This window comes from Nipponia nippon, unplaced genomic scaffold, assembly GCF_047370975.1.
Source record: "Nipponia nippon isolate SJK-2023a ecotype South Korea unplaced genomic scaffold, ASM4737097v1 scaffold_1, whole genome shotgun sequence".
In the NCBI taxonomy this organism is placed as follows: Eukaryota; Metazoa; Chordata; class Aves; order Pelecaniformes; family Threskiornithidae; genus Nipponia; species Nipponia nippon.
Genome location: NW_028262290.1, coordinates 121,569,375 through 121,590,603, shown reverse-complemented (window position 1 = coordinate 121,590,603; position 21,229 = coordinate 121,569,375). Strand labels below are relative to the sequence as shown.

The following is a 21,229-nucleotide window of genomic DNA, read 5'->3' as shown; positions in this document are numbered from 1 at the left end:
TATCATGCTGATAGGGAGAAACACTATATTGACAGAAACACCAGAGGCACCTGTTGTAACAAAACTTCTGAGCAACCATGTGGGGAGCTTGCTTTGCTTGTTAATACGAAACATGACTGAGATTTCATCCTATCAGCTGAAGATGATACTCAGGAGATGGAACCAAAACATGGGACAGATTTTACACAGTTCCAAGTTAAGCTAGAAGGTCAATGATTAACCTCTGTCTGAAAAATAAAGCAACATTTGGAATTTTTTTCTGCAGATGATCTAAGCGAAAATTGAAGGTTGCTGATAATGGAAAAAATAATGCTGTCTCTAGCATCCCACGCTTTGAAGCCATACAGATTACTAAGAGAATTTTGTCCTTCTGCGTCTCTCAAACAAAGTATTAGTCACATCTGGTACTGCTTACAGAAATGTGGGATTTAGCTGAGGTTCAGATAGCCTCTGTCTAATTCCAAGGAAGATTAAGCTACAAAGGATCTTACAAAAAGTAATTAGCAAAAATGACTTAGTTTCTCACTGCCAAGTTTTAGTTTGCTAAAACCTTCCAAAATTGCTCTTGCCACTAATGCTGGAGTGGCTGGAAGAACATCAGTTTAGATCCCTCACCTGAAACCCTATCACTTCTTATCCAGTCTTTAAGCTACTGGGAAATGAAAGCAGCAGAATGCTACTGGATTTGACCAGGTGGATCGCCTTACGAATGGCAGCGCCATCTTGGTGAATACCCAGTGGTGGAACCCAAAGTCTGTTTGAACTAGTGCCAACTGTTCCTCAAGAGAAATTTTGAGGTAAGGGGCTTTTAGAGAAATGCCATTTGATTGTTAGTACTGAATCTACTATTTTTTAGAAGGAAAGGAGATGAGATCCCTACAGAAGAATGATACCCTGTGAAAACACAAGAGCCTCTATCCTTGCATTTTTCTGCAGAGGTGGCACAGGAGGAAGGCAGTGATCTTGGCGGTCATCGGATTCAATCCTCTCTCTTCCAGTAGCAACTCCCAGACAGATGGGATGAGCAGTGGTATCAAAAAGGGTCAGGAATCTAACAACTGTTGATCAGATTAATGACATCAGACTAATAGCATAAACCTCAAGACTGGAGTGGCAACATCCCCAAACAAAAAAACACCGACACCCTTCCAAAACCCTCCACAACCATCCAGCGCCTTGATGGCTTTCATGATTCAGAGGCACAAAGCACACCTGCAATAATGTTGCTGGAACTGGGAAGAGACTCATGCTACCCCAAAGGCGGGCAAGATTTTTCAAAGATTGAGGGCTTAGGCCACCATCTTGATCTCACTTATGATGGAACAGGCTTAAAAAAAAAATTAACTTCTATACCCAAGAGAGCAGAAATTTTCAGCACAAAAAGCTCTACAGAGGATGGAGAGCACGACCAAAAGTGCTGTATTATTGGCATGTTTGTGAAGGCTGGTACTGGAGATCTGAACTAACACTACAGAAGTGGGGAGTTCAAGCAAGTATCAACTTTGACAGAAGTCCCATGGATTTGCCACAAGTGTTTTCTGATATGAAATGTTTGGTTCTTCTTACTCAGGCTGCAGATCAGTAGATGAAGTGTGACTTAAGGAATTCATGCTCTGAATCTGATTCAGGATTTTCAGGTGGAAAAAAGAAGAATTCCTGAAGAACCAGGAATGCTAGAACAAGCTTGCTAGAAGCCTCCGTCTCATCATGCAGTTGGCAGAAACTAAAAAACGGGCAAAACCACTTCCCTCTAAGAGCACAATCAACGTAGAAAGCAAGTTTTCCTTTTCAGTGGAAGTATGCATTTATAGAAATGTGAGGCCATATACAAGTTATTATCAAGACAAAACTAAACCTTCAGCTGCGAACAACTTGCGTAGACTCTCTCAGTTCTGTGAAGGAAGTTATCCTAAGTCAGGCAAGTCTCGAGTGATTTTGAAGTTATTTTATTCTCAGTGCTTTTTGCTGGGTTTTTGGAGTAAGGAAATTAAGATCTAAGGGGCACACAGATGGGACAATATCCTCACAAGTTACCGTGAGGAAGACAAAAGGAAACATGTATTACTTCTACAGACTATGAAGCAATGTTGAGAACGGCTCACTCAAGAACAGTAGATACACTCAATCAATGCACATATATACCATGACTTGCTGGAAGAAGAGTAACAGTGCTAGTTTCTCCATAAAAAAGTAGAATGTAGGTTCTGAGGCTGCAGCTTCCTCATTATCTAATGATGCCATTACAAAACATCTATGTAAGTCAGTGTGACAATCTATATAGTTAGGGAAAAAATTAACTCTTTCTGTGCTACTATCTGCATTATCATCAATATAAGTATTTAAAAACGCAACTTGAAATTGAAGCCTTGCTGTAAATCAGTAAGGCACAGTCTGAACACAGTGGGAACTGTCTTTATTAATTTGTATTATTTTCAGCAATGATTGCTTTAACCATTGAAAACCAAAAGTCTTTAGTATTTAATGACTACTGAAACAGCCAGACCTTCCCAGCCCATTTCATATTCTCCTGAAGCCATTTTAGAGCAGATGTAAGCTCCAAGCTGTAAACTTCTTCCATATTAACATTCATTGTCATATGCTTAAGAAAAAGCTTTGGATCAGATACACGAGCAGCCAGGATCAGTCTCTCCACTGCCGCTTGATAGTCACTGTTATTCTGAACTGTCTGATCTTCACATCTGTAAGTGAATTTTCACCAATACAAAATTAGGTACCATACAGGCCCTGTGTCACTTGCCTGATGCTTTATACTGGCAACAATATTACAAAAACATTAAAATAATGCCTTGTGTTCACTTAACTTACAAGAGATTATGTTAATTTCTAGATAAATTTTAGCTGACTATTCTGAAGAACTAAAAAGTTAGAAAAAGTATATTTTTAACATTTTTTATGGTAATGAAAAGTAATAGGATTTAATGCCAGTGCTAAGTAGGTCTGCAATATTCACAACATGTTTCATGAAAAAATGTTCAACTCTGGGCTGGAAAATTCAGTAAAGGAATGTAAACCATTTTATGAACTGGATATAGCAAGAATTCATGTACATGCTTGAATCCAAAAGGATTACTCATTTTTGGCCCGTAATCCGTTTTGGAATAAGGATGTGCCTAAGTGACATGCCTACATTTTTGCAAGAGCAGAACTTACTCTTTAAGCAAACAAGCAGAGGTACAATAGCATACACATGAAAACAAGATAAAAATTTTCTCATTTATCAAAAGAACAAAACTAAGAGATGTCTTCCTTGGGAAGGGCGGAGGGGAAGGAAGACAGAGTACTCAAGTTTGAGATGCCCCTGTTCATCCTTGTTAACAAATATAGCTTTTCTATGCAGTTTCACATTTTGATGCTGAGCCAGTCAATCTCAGAGAAAATGGTGTCTTGAAAAATAAATTATAGGTATAATCGAGTGACAGTGGTTGGTGGTTTATGGACAAAAGGAAAAAGCAACAAATCACATTTTTATCTGAAGGTATTAAGCCTCACAGAAAGGGGGAAAAAATCTAACAAATCTAATATTGAGATACCCCCTGTAAAGAGAATCACGTAAAATGGCTTCATGCACTTTCCAAAACACAGCCAAGAAATGTTAGAATTGTTTTTTGAAAGGAGTAACATTTTGACTGTGCCCTTCTACTCCACTGCTTAACCATAACACAAGAAACTATACACCAAGATATCAAGCCGTCCTGTTTTTGAAAATAGGGGATGCTCTTAGTGCAGTAGACACATTCAGTTAGGGAACACAGGCCAATATCACTCTGGAAGAATTACTGTTCTGCTACACACATGTAAAAATAATAACAAAAAAAACCCCCAAACATTTACTGTTCTATAACCAGTTTAGAAACAAGGATTAAAAATGAGTTGAAAACCAAGCATTCTCTTTCCCAGCCAATGGAAAATAAGACCTCTCATTAATTACATGATCACATGGATAAATACAATCAAAATGGTGCACATCTGACAACAAACCTTTTCAGTATTATTTGAAGAGTCTGACTAGTAGCCATTGGATTTTGAATATCACTGGCATTTGAAACAAGAAATATTTCAATGGCCAACAGCATCTCAACCTCAGACAGGTAAGACGGAATCATCAAAAGTTTGTGATATAAATTTCCCTGCAGTGGTGGGTAACAACCCAATGATAAAGCACCTGAGAGTAAATGCAGAAATGTAAAGAATTAGGATTACCAATACTGAACATAGCTCTGTTTTCTTCGGTATGTGACTAAGAATGTGGGAAAAAAAAAACCCAAACTCGTAATGGATTTTACTATTTCAGCTGTGAAATGGCCTGATTTGAGAACACAGCAAACAGTACTCACTCATAATATTCACTGTTGTAATATGTTATTTTTATCAGTGAATATTATCAGCAATGATTAAAAAGCTCTGTCAGAAATCCAGGGATTCCAAGTGCCTAATAACGCAAGTACAATTTAGGACAGGTCAGACAGAAGCTTTATTAACTATGATCACAGTGGGAGGACATTTGAACAGCATCTGCCCCTTTGCTCCCTTGTCCTCTGCCAAGGGATCCCAGCGACCCAAACCTATATAGCATTTCAGAGAAAAAGAAAGAGGCGAGGAAAACCAATCATTTCAATGTTAACAAGGCCAAGTATCCATCCTGGGAGGGATGGACTCCTTAAGTAGCTTGCTAACCACCACAATTCTAAGATGGAATCAAACAGTAAATAATGTGCCAATATGGAGAGATGGCTCTTGGTAGACCCTGTCGGACTGGCACACCCAGTATTATCTTAGCTCAGAAGTGGGGAGTTGAAAACAATCACAGACTGTTAGCTTTTATTTGAAAGGAATTTTCTTTTAGTTAAGATAAACTCTTAGCCAGACCTCTCAAATCTTAAATATTAATAATTTTACCACCACAGCTCTAAACAAAGATGATGCACTTTTTAACCATTTCAGGGTTTACGTTTTTGAAATTCTGAAATTGAACATAAAAAATTAATTTTATCAGAATTACATTTATTTCATGCCAGGTAGTATGCACTGATTCGTATTTTCAAATGTCACTATTTCCCAAAAAACATTTTGGTTACAAATAAATTCCTGATAGTGACACAGAAAGTACTGTTTTCTTCTTACAAAGTATACTCTTACCCATTTCTCCCCAACACACTGAGTTGTTATGAGCATATGTTATCCAAAGAACATAAGGGAAGGATATTGTTTAAGAGGCAACTTACTTTTGTAATAGGTCCTAGCTTTAGACCACAAAGAACTTCTTCCCAAAGCTGTGATTAATCCTCTAAGTAAAAAAAAATCAATAGCTATGTTTTTTGAAAGCATGAAGTCTACTGCAGAAGATGAGACCCCAAGGTTCTTGCTCTCAAAACAGGCATTTATCAGCTTGTTAAAAAGGCAGCTGTACTGAGAAACATCTACAGCATCTGAAACGAAATGAAGAATATTAACTACTGAATTAAGTCAAATGCAAATCTAATTGAAGAATCACTTCTCAGTCAGTACCTAAGTCAGGACTCTTGCTTCTATCAGCAAAATGGAACAAGGTTGAGATAACTTACAGTAATGCTTTATTCATCAAAAGTCTTTTCATACAGTTAGCTCATTCACGTTGTGAAAGAGAAGTGTTAAGGTCCAAGTAATAATTTGCTGCCAAAAACAACAGGATCAGATAAAAATATATTCAGTTGCCCAAGCCTATAAATAAAATCTTCACCTGATCTCTCAGACTTAAAATTTGCACCAATAAAAATCACCTTGGTGCTTGAAATTCTGCTTCTACTCTTACCCTGAACTGTCCACTTCCTCTCAACTGTCCCCTTCCTGGCAGGACTGAGCAGCCTTGTATCCACCTCGTGCCTCAAAGGACTAGATCCTTTTAGGATTCTCTAAGTAGATGGTCTTACAACTAAGTTCTCCTAACACACCTAAAAGCACACACTGGCGGTAGGACTGAGACCTATGCCCAGGAATCGGCTGAGGTTTCCTCAGTGGAGCCTAAGTAACTATGCATCTCATCTTGAAGTACACATCCAAAATTTGTCAGATAAATTGAGCCCAAAAGAACACTCAGTTCTTAATATGGTATGTAAAAGCAGCCTAAGTTAGCTAGCTCAGTTATAGAAAAAAACAATGCATTCATCCGAAGTTAAGATAAAATGAATCGCCCCAATGATATCCCTATTTTATCTTATCGTATAGACTGTGTATGATCCTTAAAAATTTAGTGGGTCTTTCCTGTTGCCCTGTGTAACTGAGCCAACTGGAAAAAGAGGACAGGTGTATAAACTCTGTGCGTGTGCGTGTTCGTGCCTTTGTGTGTGCGCATGTGCGGCAAGAGCTGCAGAATACAAGACATTTTAACTGACACTACGCTCTCTGGAAAAAAAAATGGGCTTGTCTAAAACCATCTTACTTCTTCAACAAATTTTAGCTGGGAAACAAACAAAAAGAACAGTACAGAATCATCTCTTCCATTTTTAGCTCTTAACACAGTACCTTTTTCTTTACTTACCAGAATGATTTTGAAAACCTGGCAAGTTCTGCAGAACTTCAAATGCCTGCCTGTATAAACTCCTCTTCAAGTATTCGTGCACTAGTATACATAACAGATTATGTCGATTGAGGATGTCCATTTTATCACAGGGCCACAATGGCACATTTGTGGTCCACTCTGACTCTGCGGCAAACAACAGTGCAGTGTTATTTCTATGAACTGACACTGCTGGGCGCTGAGACTTTTGGCCATTAAGAATATACTGTAAACCGTAGCAGAAAACAAATTTCAGAATTTCACAGAAAATGCTGTTCTAGTTATTAATAATTTGTTCCTTATCACCAGTACTTCTCAGATGGATTCTCTGAACCTTTATGTTGTAAATAACCCCTTTTATTAAATATCAGGGTAGTAAAATGGACTGTTGGTGGCATATAGATGTGTGTATATAAATATGTATACATATATAAAATTGAATAGCAAATTTTAGATCCTCAATATTACTTTATAGAACACCTTCTATTCTTGTTTATACTTCTGAGTTTCTTCTCTTTTCAACAGATCAGAATTCCAAAAAGCCAGTAATTATGTGTTATTTAATTGCAGAAATATGGTACTATTCTAAAGCTATTTTACTAGATGTGGATACTGTGAGGGGTAAAGAAACACTGCATTGACCCAAGCCTGAAAATTTTTTGACACTGAATGTCACCTGGCTCAAAGGCAATCTACATGGGGCAGGGTCACTTTCCAAGCTGCACCTCTCCCTTATTATGGTAGGCTTTTGAGTAGAGTGGTATTGATGGCAGGCTACTGTGAAACCTTTTCTGAAAATAATTTGGTATTAGTCATAATATTTCTTATACATATCAAGAATACTACTAACCAGTAAGATGGATCACATTTTATTTTTGTTGTCCCAGTATTATTAGCTTTATTTACTAACACAGACCAGCTTGTAACTTTTACCTGAAATCTGTTATAGAAGGGGACTGTTCAAATTTAAGTCAAAACTCAGTTTTTCATAAGACAAGCTTACCTCTCAATACCCATATTGCTCCATCCAAACTTCCAGTTTTAAGAAAAATTTCTGCAGCTTTATTAACAATTTGACATCTTGATGCTAACCTCTCTGCACCTGTAAGTCCTTTCAAGACTGTAAAACGTATCTGTAGCTCATGCAATTTATCCAAAACCTTCCTTCCCTAGCGCAAGAGGGAGAAGGGAAAGGGGGAAGGTCAGAGAAAGCAATGGTATCAGTGAACACAGAGTATATTTACACAAAATACAGCAGATTTAATTCAGTGATACAGATTTATAGGCATCAGTTTAGTTATCCAAACTGAGTCAGGGAAAAAAAAGTATAGTAAAATTTCTAAAGAATAGTAAGGTTTTTTTGACTGTGTAGGCAAAAAACCCCCACCAACCCATTGTTGAACAGTTCCCAGCAAACTATTCCCCATAACATTATTTCTGCTATATAATGTTCCTATATAGTATTTTTAATATACTTTGTAATTAACTTGTATTTGCTTACTTTAGTATATTAATATTTTTACTCTTTTGATTCCATTCGGCACTATACAACCTATAAAATTCTAAAAAGATCATACAGAGAGTTTTCATTTTGCAGCAGAGGCATAATTGTTAAATTGAAATAATTACTCCAGCATAAGCCAAGAAAAACACTGATAGTTGTACCCAGCAGGACAATAAGCTGGAAAAAGTTGGGCCTGTCTGGCCAACAGTGTAACAACCAACTTTATCATCAGGTTGATGTTTAGACTGGTTTCCTACAGAAGCTTCCTCTTAATAACTTTTTGGTTGGCCTGTTCAGTCAAAGATGGAAGGTAGCAGTCTCAAGATAGTTAAGATCTGACCAATCTAAAAAAGATGATGGATCGAGTCAAGGTGGGATATCAAATTAATGCCCCCAGCAAGACAAGGACAGGCAGGATTCAGCACTTGTCCTGTCTGGCTGCACCTTGCTTGTCAAGCAACACAAACGAAACTCCCCACTAGACATGTTTCAGCTTTTGCTTAATAGGTGCATCAATGAGGAGGTGGCTTACTAAAAATAGTGGTCATGTGTGTGCACACATTGTGGTGGTGGAATGAGGGTCATGGAAGTAGAGGGAAAGGGAGGTTTAGGATAACAGAGAAGTTGACAGAAATGAAACTTACTTATTAAGAAGCTCATTTTTTGAAAATGCTTTATGCATATGCACGTACATACTGTGGACTGACATATTCTCAAAATTGGAGACTTTTGAAGGCCTACAGGTATCTGCACTGGTTTATCTCAGCATAACCCATAAGAGAATACTAACTACATCATTACAGTTAACATTTAAGGTGTAAAGGACTCATTCAACTATAGATGTATACGGTTGAAGGGAAAAATTACATATCAGAAAGACTCAGGTGAAACTTTGACAGCAAAATAGAAACTTGAAATCTAAGTGCACACCAGAAACAAAATACAAAATTAAGGAGGATCTGCATCTATTCCATCCTTCCAGCAAAAGGAAGGGCCACTAAGAAGTGGGTCTTTATAGAAAGATGGAAAGCATGAAGCCATAAGCACAAATGATCTATAAAGGAAGGGCACCCAATTAAAATGCAGTTGTGGAATGAGATCCTTAATTGGACAAGAACCTCTGACCAATCCTCTCAAGTAATAAAAAGTTAGGTAAAAATAAACCATAGCAAAGTTCCTCAAGATAGGAAATAGTTGAAATGGGGAGCGGATGAAATAGTTGCCAAAAGAGCGTTAATGTTGCAGGAGCCTCTACAAGTAAATATCCAGAAAGTAGTCTAGTGTTGCTTGAAGAGCTGTCTCCATGGAAGACCTATTCATATGTTTCAAATTTGCATGTTTTTTCAAAGTACATCTGTTTTATGAACTTCCCTTAGCTCTTACAAAGAATGGGCTCTTCAGGACAAAGAAGCATACATATTTTACTCCTGAGAGCCACCAAGCATCAAAGCTATATGATAAAGAGGTTTAATGTTCATGAAGGGAAAGTGATCTGAAAAGCACATCTAGAGCTTTAGGCAGTCCAGTATATTCATAAAATGGCACAGGGCATGTCCTAAAGCTAAAATTACTTTGGCCACAGCAGGAAGAACATCACTATCCTATTTTCTGTACCACTTTTTGGAAGAAACAAGACATGGCATCAAGCAGATACTAGCCTATAACCACAGGATTAGGGACTTATCCGATCCATATAATGGAGTGAAACTGGTTGGAGAGAGGTAGGAATGACAGTTCTAGTTCATCCCTGAAGCAGAGATCAATTTGGGACCTGCCAGTTCTGATAAAAATCATTCAGAGCACAGCCTCATTCACACTCCCATAAGGTCAACACAGGTTGTCTACAAGGCTATTTGAGGATCTTGGTGAGCAGTCTGTTGAGTTGTTTTGATACCTAACACAACATTCTCAAAGCAGCAACGATCTTTTGCTCTAGACATGAAAAAAAATCATAGTATCATAAGAACTGTCTACTTTTAGTAACTCCTGTTATACAAGAGAAACACTGCACATGCTTTTGACACCTTGCACCTCTGAAATTAGGACATGAAGATGAACCTCCTTGGAATATCAGAGGTCCTGCAACCCAAATATCAGGTTCTCCCTAAGATGGATCTGGAAAACAGCTAAAATGTATGAAGGCATTTCCCTACAAACACTGAATATATGCTCTCTCTGCTGAAGAAGATGGCCAAAACCCAAGCCAAACTAAGCTCTTTGATGGGCATGTGAGCACTGACCACTCCTCAATGCCAAAAATTTAGACTACCTCTTCTATCGCCAGGAATATCGTAACTGTTCTAACTGCTGAGTTTTGTGGAACAAAAATACTTCAAAAAGTTCTAGTGCAGTACAACAAAAGTGCTAACGCAAAGACCCTCTCTCCTTCCCTTTACTCCTGAACAGTACCACACTATGCTGCAGCTTGATAGGGACCTCCTAACGACCATTCAACTCAACAAGCTGATGCTGTAAAATTAATGATTCATCAGAACAGGTGTATTGCCTCTAGACTAAGCACCTCTATCAAATACCTCCTGGGACTTGGGTTGACCCTGGAAACAGACTGAGCAGTGCACATGTTTTACCTAACAGAATTCCTGAACATTATCCCCTAGAGACAATAGTACAAAAGACATTTTAATCCTTTGATGAAAACTAGAAAGGGTTCCTCAATGGTAATTCACAAAAAAAACCCAAGAGACAAAAGGGGACAAGAAGAGTGCTTTTGTTCATAAAAATACATGCTGGAAATCATCTTGTGTGGGATGAGGAACATCCCAGTACAGCATAATTATTAGGTGTAAGGATCAGGCCCATTGACACAAAGGTAACTTCAGAATGTTATCACTAACCAAAATACACTCTAAAATCATTGGTGGTTTATATAATTTCTTATGTTGTCACTGGTCATGTTGCATTATATAGAAGATCCAGCTTGGTATACACTGCTCCCTTCCAGGAAGAAAAAGATGAATTTAACATTGAAATGGATTTTGCTGCAGTGAACTTAATGATCAATATTGCATGAGGCCTAAAGAGTATAAAACATCCAGTGAAAGGTCTAGTCTCTTAACCCTGTCCCTTTGTAATATTTGACAGCAAAGAAAAGATTGTAAAGGGTATTTCTTTGTGAGGTCCAAGTCTTTGCAAGATTCATAGAACTTAGAACCCTAGATTCAATGGAAGAAAGGCACTTCTAGTAATGTTCTGGGGAATGAGCAGTTCACCCAGTGCAGTAGCAGCCTTGCTATGCTTCTCTTCTGTCTTCCTGGCCTTATCCATTCCATTTGAGGTCAGGTTCAGAAGTACCAGTGCAGGAAAGGGCCCACTCAAACTTCTGGAAATACTGCTTGAGTTGAGAGGTCTCAGAATACAGCAGTATTGCCAGATGGAAGAAAGTGGCATTTCTGGGAAACGATCCCATCAGCACCTTGCCCCAGAATCTCAGGAAGACCTGTCTCCTAATCCAAATTCATCCTTAGCTCAGAAAAGTCAAAAGCTGAACCTGAACAATCAAGTTTCTAGGTTGCAAGAGAAAGTTATGACAGGCTCCACAGAAGACTACTGCTCAGAAAGGCACAATAAAATGCTTTGAGTTGGACAATAAAGAAGTACAAAGATGGTGGGGAGGCAGGTGGCCGATCCAGACATTCAACTAGAGAAAAACAGTTTAACATTTAGAAAAGAAACGACTCATTCCTTTTCTTCCAGTCAGGTTCCTATAGTCCAGTATACCTTTATCCACTGCAGTACTTTGTGATAAGAATACATTACACTTATGCCAATCCTTCCAATGAAAATTCTGTCTGCTTCATTATGTCGTGAATTTTTTATTACTAGAGAGAAAAAAAAAATTTTTCTTTATTTTACATGTAAATGCAGTTTTAAAGAAATTACACACTTGAAAAACAGTCATTGTGAAAATATTAACTATACTTTCTGAAATATTTGCCATTAAAAGTAGTAACTTCTTAACACCAGAAGTAGGGTAAATAACTGTAATTTATTCAGACACTATTTCATAGTACTCTAATTCATCCATAAGATGCTTGCCCAAGTAATGGCATAATTTAGTAACATCATTATTTGTAAAGTAAGCTTTGCATTTTCTGGCACCATGAAGAAATGTTGGCAATTACAGAACTGAGTAATGACAAGTTTTTCCAACCATATTATACAACCACTTGAGTGAGTAAAAAGTTTTTTACTGATAGAGGTCCCTATCAGTTTGGAGACCACTGCTCTCGGGACGACAGATTAAGTTCCAAGCCCCACCAAAATCTGTCTGTGTCACAACTGGAAGCTGTGATAGCTGTTTTATAATATGAAAGTCTGTGGTCAGAAAGGTCATGTCACATATCTGGAATAAATATTCATCATGTTTTAGTAGTTAATACAGGTTGAAAAAGATTTGAGTCATCCATTATAAAACGCTTTAATATCCCAGTGACACTTCACTGAGCCTCAGTTTTCTGCAAGCTTATTAGGAAGAATGATACAGACATGTAAATGAAAAAGCACAGGGAGGAAAGGGGTGAGAAAACCTGCTAGAACTATTAAAAAGCTTGAAGACATTTTGTGGACCCAGGTCTTGCAGAAATTCTTGGTTCTCAAAAACCCCAACAACAAAAAAAGTACAAATGATATACATGATGTAACCCTGTTCAATTGTTCAATGTATTCTGAAATATACAATTATATATATAGCTCTATTTACAGCTCTAAAGTTCATTTATGCTACAAAAAGTGTGACAGTTCACATGACAATACTTAAATACGTTTGCCTTTGTCCTGAGAATAGGACATTCTTATTAAAAGACCACCAATTTTGGTTTCTCTTCTTGATTTCACAAAGCTCAAATGTTCTTCTTTCAGAACGTTCTTTGACTTTAAGTATAAGCACTGTGGATTTTACTTCTAATAAAAAATGGCTTCTACTGAGCATTTTACCTGATTGTATTTGCACCTCAAGAAATTCTGAATATTGTAACACATAAAATTAACCAATATTCAGAAAACAGTACACGAATTTGTTTTTTTACCTCTTTTAAAAACTCTAAAAAGAATAGGGATGAACTAAAAGCATTTCTTGCATCTTAATTTTACCTGCATCAGCAAAATCACAAAAAGGAACTCCTGGTCTGTCTGTCTCAGAATCTCTGGTTAGTATTTCAGCAATACATAAAGACAATTTCTGAAGATCATCAAAATGTTCACATCCAGTTCTTGCATTAACATACAAAGCTCCCAGCTTGGTCCAATCACTTTTTTCCTTGCAATGCTGTGAAGAAGGCAAGGGATAAATATAAGTGAACCTGCTTCCAGAACACCAAGCAGAAAGTGCATTAAAATTCAAGAGATACACCTGGGATAGACTTAAAGCAGATGAAATGCTACTGCCAAGAACGTCTGTGTTCAGTATGGCACAGTTATGTGTTGCCTAACTTGCATGGACTGCTAATAACTTTTGTCCCTCAAGAAATTAAAATCCTTTTTCCATTTATGTCATGACCCCAACTGAGGAAGCTCATAACTTATTCATCCTATTTAAGAACTGGCAGTCATCCAGTATCTTACTGTCTTTTTTTTTTTTTTTGCATGATGCATGCCAAATTGATGGTTATTTTCTATACGAATTAGTCTTTTGCTTGCCAGATCACTTGATGACTTTGGTGTTAAAGGAGTAAAAAAATCAGTCCTAGTTCTTCACTTCTTAAATTTTGGTCTCAGGATCTGTGCAGTAAGTGTGGTAATATGTAAACTATATTATAATTGTGCCAAATAAGTAATCTGCCCTTGAATATGAAAGATTCAAGTGTCCAAATAAAGATTTTTTTATAATATTTTCTTACTCTTTAAAATACCTGCTTAGTGTTGCCAATTACAGCCTTTTACAATTGTGCCCTTTTATAGTAGAGATGAATTCTATCTGTTAAATAATATATTAAATAATTTTTTCATGAGGAATGATGTACCACTACCAATTACAAGCACAACAAATGTAAGGCATAGGAAATAATAGCTTAAAATTATAAAATCTTTGAATTAGATGCAAAACCAAGATAAAAACTACAAGTATGTAAATTAAATTACTGACATCACAGAAAAGCCAAAGACAGTTTCCCCCTGCACGTTAATCTTTCCCAAACATGGCTTTGCATAAAAATATTTTATCATAATCTCAATATACTTAATAATAAAGCCCACTAATTTTAAATGATGGAGAAATTACTATTTCTTGTAGATTTAAAAGAAGTCATGGTTTAAGTATTCCAACAGGCTTGAAGAATGCACATATTGTACCTGAATTTCAGCCACTGCCAAATTGAAGTCAAAAAGCCAATTCTTTTCAAAATGTCTTTCCTGAAATCTTCCATAAGAAAAAGAATATTAATACTTAATTTTAACACAGCCTATGGAACTAAACTGTGCACTAGCAGAAAGTGATCAACAAATTATCACATATGAACTAAAAACTGATGTGATTTTTGATCCTATTTACTACACACTATGCACACTGGACACTGAAAACAGATATTTACAATCATGCCAAGGGAAGTCAGTACATGTATCAAGCAAATAATTGAGCAGAGCTATTTTCAAAGAACGTATTTCCTTGTCTCAGTAGAAATGTAACTGAAAAGGTATGAATAAGACTTGCAATCCATTAAGTAAATGCAGAACTGTATTGTATGTATTTGTGACATAAAGGTAAAAGAAAAAAGTTAATTACATGAAAGTGCTGTTCAGCTTCAAATACCTAGCAGCATAACACTTTATTCTGATGCTGCAACTGAAACAATGGATACACGTACCCAGCGCGATGCTATCGTGATACATAACCTACGTATGACTGAGCTAACACATGTAGTTGAAGTACCACAGCTGCTCAGTCTTCATAGATACAGGCTGTTTCTCAGTTTGTGCTGAAAACACATACATACTGAGGCAACCTGGAAGGGGTCATTCCTTTGTGAATCAGATTCCTGATCTGAAAAGTGATAAAAATTACCTCCAACATGTGTGGTAGGTTGCACTGGTAAAACACTGAGAGCCGTGGCTAAAAGGTGCTCTATGGGAAAAGTATGAAAAGCAGCAAATAATTTCTACAGTGCTTTCACTTGAAACAGTGATGGCTTGTTTTCACACAGTAGATGCTGCATATTTGGTTTCCTCTAAGAATTAAAGGTTGCTTTATGAATCGCAAATCTAGTTTCTCAACTTGCGTGTGTGTGTATGATGCAGACGACATTAAAAAAAAAAAAAAAGGATCACAATCTTGTGCAAGTGATAGGGAGATATCAACACTTTTCGAACAGATTTGGGCTGTGATTTCACATTTTGCCCAGCATGATCCAGCAGTCCTTAAAAAATGACCCTCCTCCCTAGTTGTGTTTGCACAAGTGTTTATGCAGCCGCACAGTAAATGAAACTAGAAAACTACTTCAGATTATAACTAATCCTCTTATTGCCTAGAAGGGTTGTTTATTGCTGAAGTACTGTTTGCTTATGCAGGCCTAAATGATATATTAAACCATGATGTTTCTAATTTGACAACAGTTATACAGCACAGCTGGGAACAGACTGTACAATGATGATCAATATGGAAAAAACTAATCATAACTGCGGTCAGAATCTAAGTTTTGATTTAACAATCCTTGACCTTTGAAGCACAGTAGATTGACAGCACTTTAAAATACAATTAGGTATGATATGATATTATTTCCACCCAAAACACTAAATTTGCATTTTCTAATTGCCTTTTGAAGTTTCTACATAAATTTATGAAAACAGAACCTGAAGAAGGAACTAGACAGATATAATTATAAAACAGCTCCTTAAAGACATACCTGGATTTTATGTTCAAAACAATATTTATTTCCTGACTGGAAACTTGCAATTGGTGAAGGAACTTAATAATACAGTCAAAATGTTCAAACTCTAGGAACATACCAGCATCAATGAGCTGTAATATCAAAGAGGGGGAAGTAAAAAAAAAAAAAAAAAAAGGGATAAATGGAAACCCGTACCACAAATTCAGCTAGTCACAATATAACTTTCAAAAAATAGTACTGAAATAATATTAAAGTGATATGTTTGCGTTTTAAAACAGGCAAGGTATTTCAGAAATTCCAACAAGAAGCAGTAGTACAATCAAACTCATACCTTACAAAAGGTACTGATTAATGTAGGCACAGCGTCTCTTATATTCAAAGAAGCCACATGCTCAAAAACTTTCAGAAGAACATCTACAGCTGGCTAATTTAGACAAAAAAGCACAATCAGTTTTGCAACTCTGTTCAATTAGAAAGCTTAGGGTTTTTATAACAGAACTTTTGAATAGCTCTTTTTTCCCCCCAAGGTTTGAGTAGCACACTAAAAACAAACTTATTACTACAAATGGCATAGTACTCAAAAAACTAAGAAACTATGGATCAAAGATTTTAAAAATATTACAAAGTCACCTACCAGTGTATTGATTTGTACAGTTACATTCAATATCTGAAATACTTCCCTCAACAAACAGTTCTTGAGCAAAGAAATCAGAAGATCATTCAGCACTTGAAAAGCAAAATCCACACCAGGAGTAACTTCTCTGTAATATTTCACAAATATTTGGACTGAAAAAGCAAGTAAATTCATTTCACTTTGGGGGAACTGATGCTAACTATTTAAAGAAGTTATTTCCTTAAATGTTAAATGCAGTGTAACAACCCTTAATTATCCAGGATATTATGGGACAGAGATATGGAGAAAAATGGGTGACAGGATCCAGTCTGAATACAGTCTAACCCTGAATACAGTCTAACCTTACTAGACCCAGACTGACTATTCTGAAATATCTCCTGTCATGGAGCCGAACACCATAAGCCCTGTAGGTTTCAAGAAAGCTTAGCTGATTTGGTGCAGCATGAGAGAAATGCACAAACCCAGGTTAGATTTGGTAAGCGCATCAAGGTAGTAAGGCCTTTCCAGACATGAAGCTCTAGGACATGCAGTGTTATCATGGTGGATGGTCTTACAACCCGTTCCAGTGCTAGCCTTGATAGACATGTACTGTAGCCTGCTGGTACCCAGTGTTATCTGCATTACAACGCTCAGTATTTCAGCATGCGAACATTACTAGACAGGGTGCAACTGGATCCCACGTTCACGTTGTGCTACACTAATAAGCTTTCAAAAACTTAAAAGACTGCTCAGGACAGGTACAAAAGGAATGACTGTGCAGAGTAAAATTTAGCCCTTTCTGACTGAACTCAAAAGCTCAGATGGATCTGAATCAACTACAGTCCCTAAAATGTGTTAATCATGATTGTTTGCATAAGTGGTAATGTGAAAGGACTAAACTGAAGCTGTTTGGGTGCTGTAAGAGCACTTCATTTAAAGACCTTAATTCTAAAGTTTTTGGATTTGTGATGTTGGGCCAGGGTGTTCAGCAGTGCCTTTAGAAAATTTTGGTTCTATTAAACCTACCCCCTGCCCCAGTAACTCATTTCTACTCTCAAGTCTAGTTTCATTCAGGCAAAGTTAATTTTCCGTGGAAGTAAAATTTATAACAACCTCCTGAGATAACTGCATATCTAAATACCTAGCCTCAATGGGAAGTTGGAACATGAAAAAACACATGGATTGGATGTATTCCTTCGAAATCAGAACTTCTTATTCACTGTTGAAGTGGCACCCATTTCTCTCCTGACAGCCTATTTAATTTACTTTAAATAAACGAGGTATCAAAGATACATAAAAAACTACTACTATATCATACCTGCACGTTTTAGAAGGCCTGATTCTTTGATACTAATGTATGTCCTAAGTATTTCCATGCAAATCTAGAAAAAGAGGAAAAATTAATCCATAGTAAAATGTTACCTCAGTTTATGCCAAACAAAAGAACTATCAACAAACGTAAGTTCTATAAGGAAACAAGCTTTACATTGCTTCTATTTAACCCATACATACTGACAAATGGTATAAGAAGGTAATTGGGTCTGTAGGCAAAGGTCAAAAAGACAGCAAATCCAATAGAATAATAATGTAGATGAAATGTTTGGGAAAGGAGCTGCTGGGACCACAGCTGCATGCATGTGTGATGTATATACTCATAGCAAACAAAAAAAGGAATTCGAAAATACAGTTACTTTGGAATTAGTATAAATGTGGCAGACTGTATGCAAACAGAGACAGGGAAGCAAAAACGTGAAAGCAAAAACATGATAAACAAAAATGACATGAATGTACCAACTAAGTCAAAAAATCATCTAGAAATGAAGTTGGTAACACTGATTGTCATGAAGAATCACTCAAGGACACAGAAGAAAAAACTCAGAACTAACTTGACTTAATGAATCATTTCACCTCAGACCCACTTGACTAAAAAAAAAAATCCACACCTAGATATTTTAATATGTTGTTTGGTATTGGAACATTCCTGTCTTACCATCTTAAGCTGTCAGCTTTGTGATACTTACACATTTTGCTCCATCTCTGAAGATGAAGAAATAAAGACTACTGAGATTAAATCCTAGAATTCAAAGTTAGGAAAAAAACCACCCACCCTTTCAGATACCCTCTGTCACCTCTGGAACGTTTACAGTCTTCCTGCGCAACAATGTAAATGGGTCATATTTAATATTATTTGGTGAAATAATGAAAAATAAAAAAACCCAGAAAACGCCCTAAATTAGTAGTTATGTTATTACAGAATTGAGTCGGGTTTATTTTTACATGCAACTTCAAAATTAGACCGACCCACTCACGGAGTTTATTACACAGCAAACGAATTATCATCAAAGCAGAAGATACTGGCTTGGGGCCAGGACATCTTTCTTTTTTTAAAACCATTACCTGTTCAGATAATCAACTCAAGAACACAAAAATTGTACATGTAAGTATGTTGAATATAAATAAAGCTTATTGTTTTTATTTTGCAACAGTGTCATACTGTTGTTGAACTATAGTCTGAGATATACCTTTCAGAAGATCATGTAGAATCTTTGATCATTAATATATATGCCGTGTCACTTGGCAATGGGTTAACTCATTCAATCCAAATCTACAATCCCAGGTGGCTGAGGGCATTTCCAAAATAAACTTTAGCACATGCTTACAGTATGTAAATTAGTTTGCTTTCTTTTGGAATCTGTTTTCCTCCTGCTTTGGACTGACTCCCAAAAAAAGCCAAGATTGCATCTGGAGCTCTGACTGTTCCAAGTATTAGTGAAATTGCTTGGAAAATCCAGTTGTAGTAGTATTTAATCATGGGACATGTTACATTACATTCATAAAAGAAACTGTGTCATCCATTTACACCTTCTAGGAGGCTTCAGTTGATTTAGTTGTTTCAATTTTAAAAGGTGTAACTGAACCTACAGACCATGTAAAAATGTGAGAATCTCTAAATTTTGAGTTAACCATAATACATTTTGAATGAAGGTACATGAAGGAGACAATTCCCATTTTCAAAAGGTAGATCACACTATTCTGTCACCTATCAGTTGATTCCACAACTCATTTAACATGACCATTTAATAAAAACCATAACAAAGGGCTGCGTATCTTATACAAGCAACCGACTGTCCAGTAAAACATAGTTCTACTACAGTAACAGAGGTGCTTGAATCAGAACAAGCACCAGAATTTATGAAATCCTTCAGCATCTCCCAGTCAGCGTGCACTCGGGGAAAACCCCATGCTGCAGCCCTTCACTCAGTGAGATCAAAACCAGGATCCTTTTTACAAGAGATTCTGTTTATGAACCCTGTGGCATCTTTGAGACACACACTCCATACTAAATGTGGCTAAAACTGACCAAAAGGTTAAAAAATTATTTAAAGGCGGTTAGAGACAGTAATAAAAAGACAGTGCAACTTTAAGTCTCATTTCTTTAGGAAGCCAGATTAAAAAGAAAAACACAACAGAAGCATACACTGAAGTTGCAAGACATTAATGAAGATAGAAACCTTCCTATTTTATATCCTGTTTGTTTCCAGTTAGAGGTTCGTAGGATCAAGGAAAAAGAGAGTAAGAAGTCACAAAAAGTAAGTGTTTCTTTAGTAGATACAAGTCCAAAAAAAGTTAATGAGCAAGGTACACAAAGCTAAAATAAAATCAGAGAAATACAGTTTGCATAAAGACATGTTTTCAAACCACTTATTTAACTGTGGAATTATTATCTATGCTACAGTCTGAAGTGTCATTCAAGCCAAACTGAATTTCCTGTAATTTCAATTTATGCCCACTGTCTCTTGTCCTTTCACTGGGTACCACTGAGAAGAGTCCGGCTTCATCTTCTTTACACTCCCATCAGATACTGATACACATTGTTAAGATCCTCCCCCTTTAAATACTTCGGGGAGTATTTAAAACACAGTCTTAACAGTTTTGTTTACTTTGCCTAATACAAAAGAGATGTCACTGTTTGAAATTAAAGGCACCTTTTAAAAGAAATAAAAACTGGTCACTTGTAGAAGTTGCTGAGCTCGAGCGTGCTGATTTTCAACACATATGATGTTTTTATGAATTAAATCACTGCTGTGTTATGTGATCAACCACAACTGTGAATAGTGTTAAATCCTAGTATGTCATGCCTTAAAGCATCAACCAGTTACTTAATGAAAAGGAAGGAATATCCATTATGGGAGAAGGTATTTCTCTTCAAATTCTGGTAACAATCATCACTGAAAACAGTACTAAGCAAGTGGATTACCAGCCTGCATAACAGTTCCTAAAGAGATTTATTTCCCCTGCATTTGCCTAGATGACTTTGTTGCTGCTTTACCTGTATTCCATTTATGTACTTTGGTGCCACCATGAGGTGCTTGGCCTATTATAATTTTTAAATGGACAGTTCTTAAAAAATAAATAAATAAACAAACAAACAAAACCCAAAGTATACTTCCAGACTACCAAGAAAGTTAGGCTAGATTTGGTGGGCAGAACACTAAGTGTGCTGGAGTGCTCCACCACAAGTAAAATCAAATGGAATGGATTTTTAATAGTTTTAGGCAAATAATTTAATTCTTTAATGAGCCTGTATATAATGAAGCACTATAAACCATGATAATTCATACCATGATAATTCATACAAACTAGCTGAAAATTACTGATATTCACTGCAGCCTGCCAAAGACATTTCACAATTGAGGAAAAGGGAAAACATCCCATACAAA

General features: G+C 36.6%; 1 protein-coding gene across 1 annotated transcript in view; it reads right to left on the bottom strand.

The window, feature by feature from the left end:
* Positions 1-6,527: 6,527 nt before the first annotated feature.
* Positions 6,528-21,229, bottom strand: part of TOPAZ1 (testis and ovary specific TOPAZ 1) — a 36,403-nt gene continuing 21,701 nt past the window's right edge. Inside the window, exons 9-17 of the mRNA XM_087739595.1 lie at positions 17,827-17,890; positions 16,530-16,681; positions 16,227-16,319; positions 15,911-16,026; positions 14,364-14,430; positions 13,167-13,341; positions 11,796-11,896; positions 7,557-7,722; positions 6,528-6,700 (exon numbers count right to left, since the gene is read on the bottom strand). Coding sequence (XP_087595721.1) covers positions 6,528-6,700; positions 7,557-7,722; positions 11,796-11,896; positions 13,167-13,341; positions 14,364-14,430; positions 15,911-16,026; positions 16,227-16,319; positions 16,530-16,681; positions 17,827-17,890 — 1,107 coding nt within the window. The remainder of the gene's footprint in view (positions 6,701-7,556; positions 7,723-11,795; positions 11,897-13,166; positions 13,342-14,363; positions 14,431-15,910; positions 16,027-16,226; positions 16,320-16,529; positions 16,682-17,826; positions 17,891-21,229) is intronic.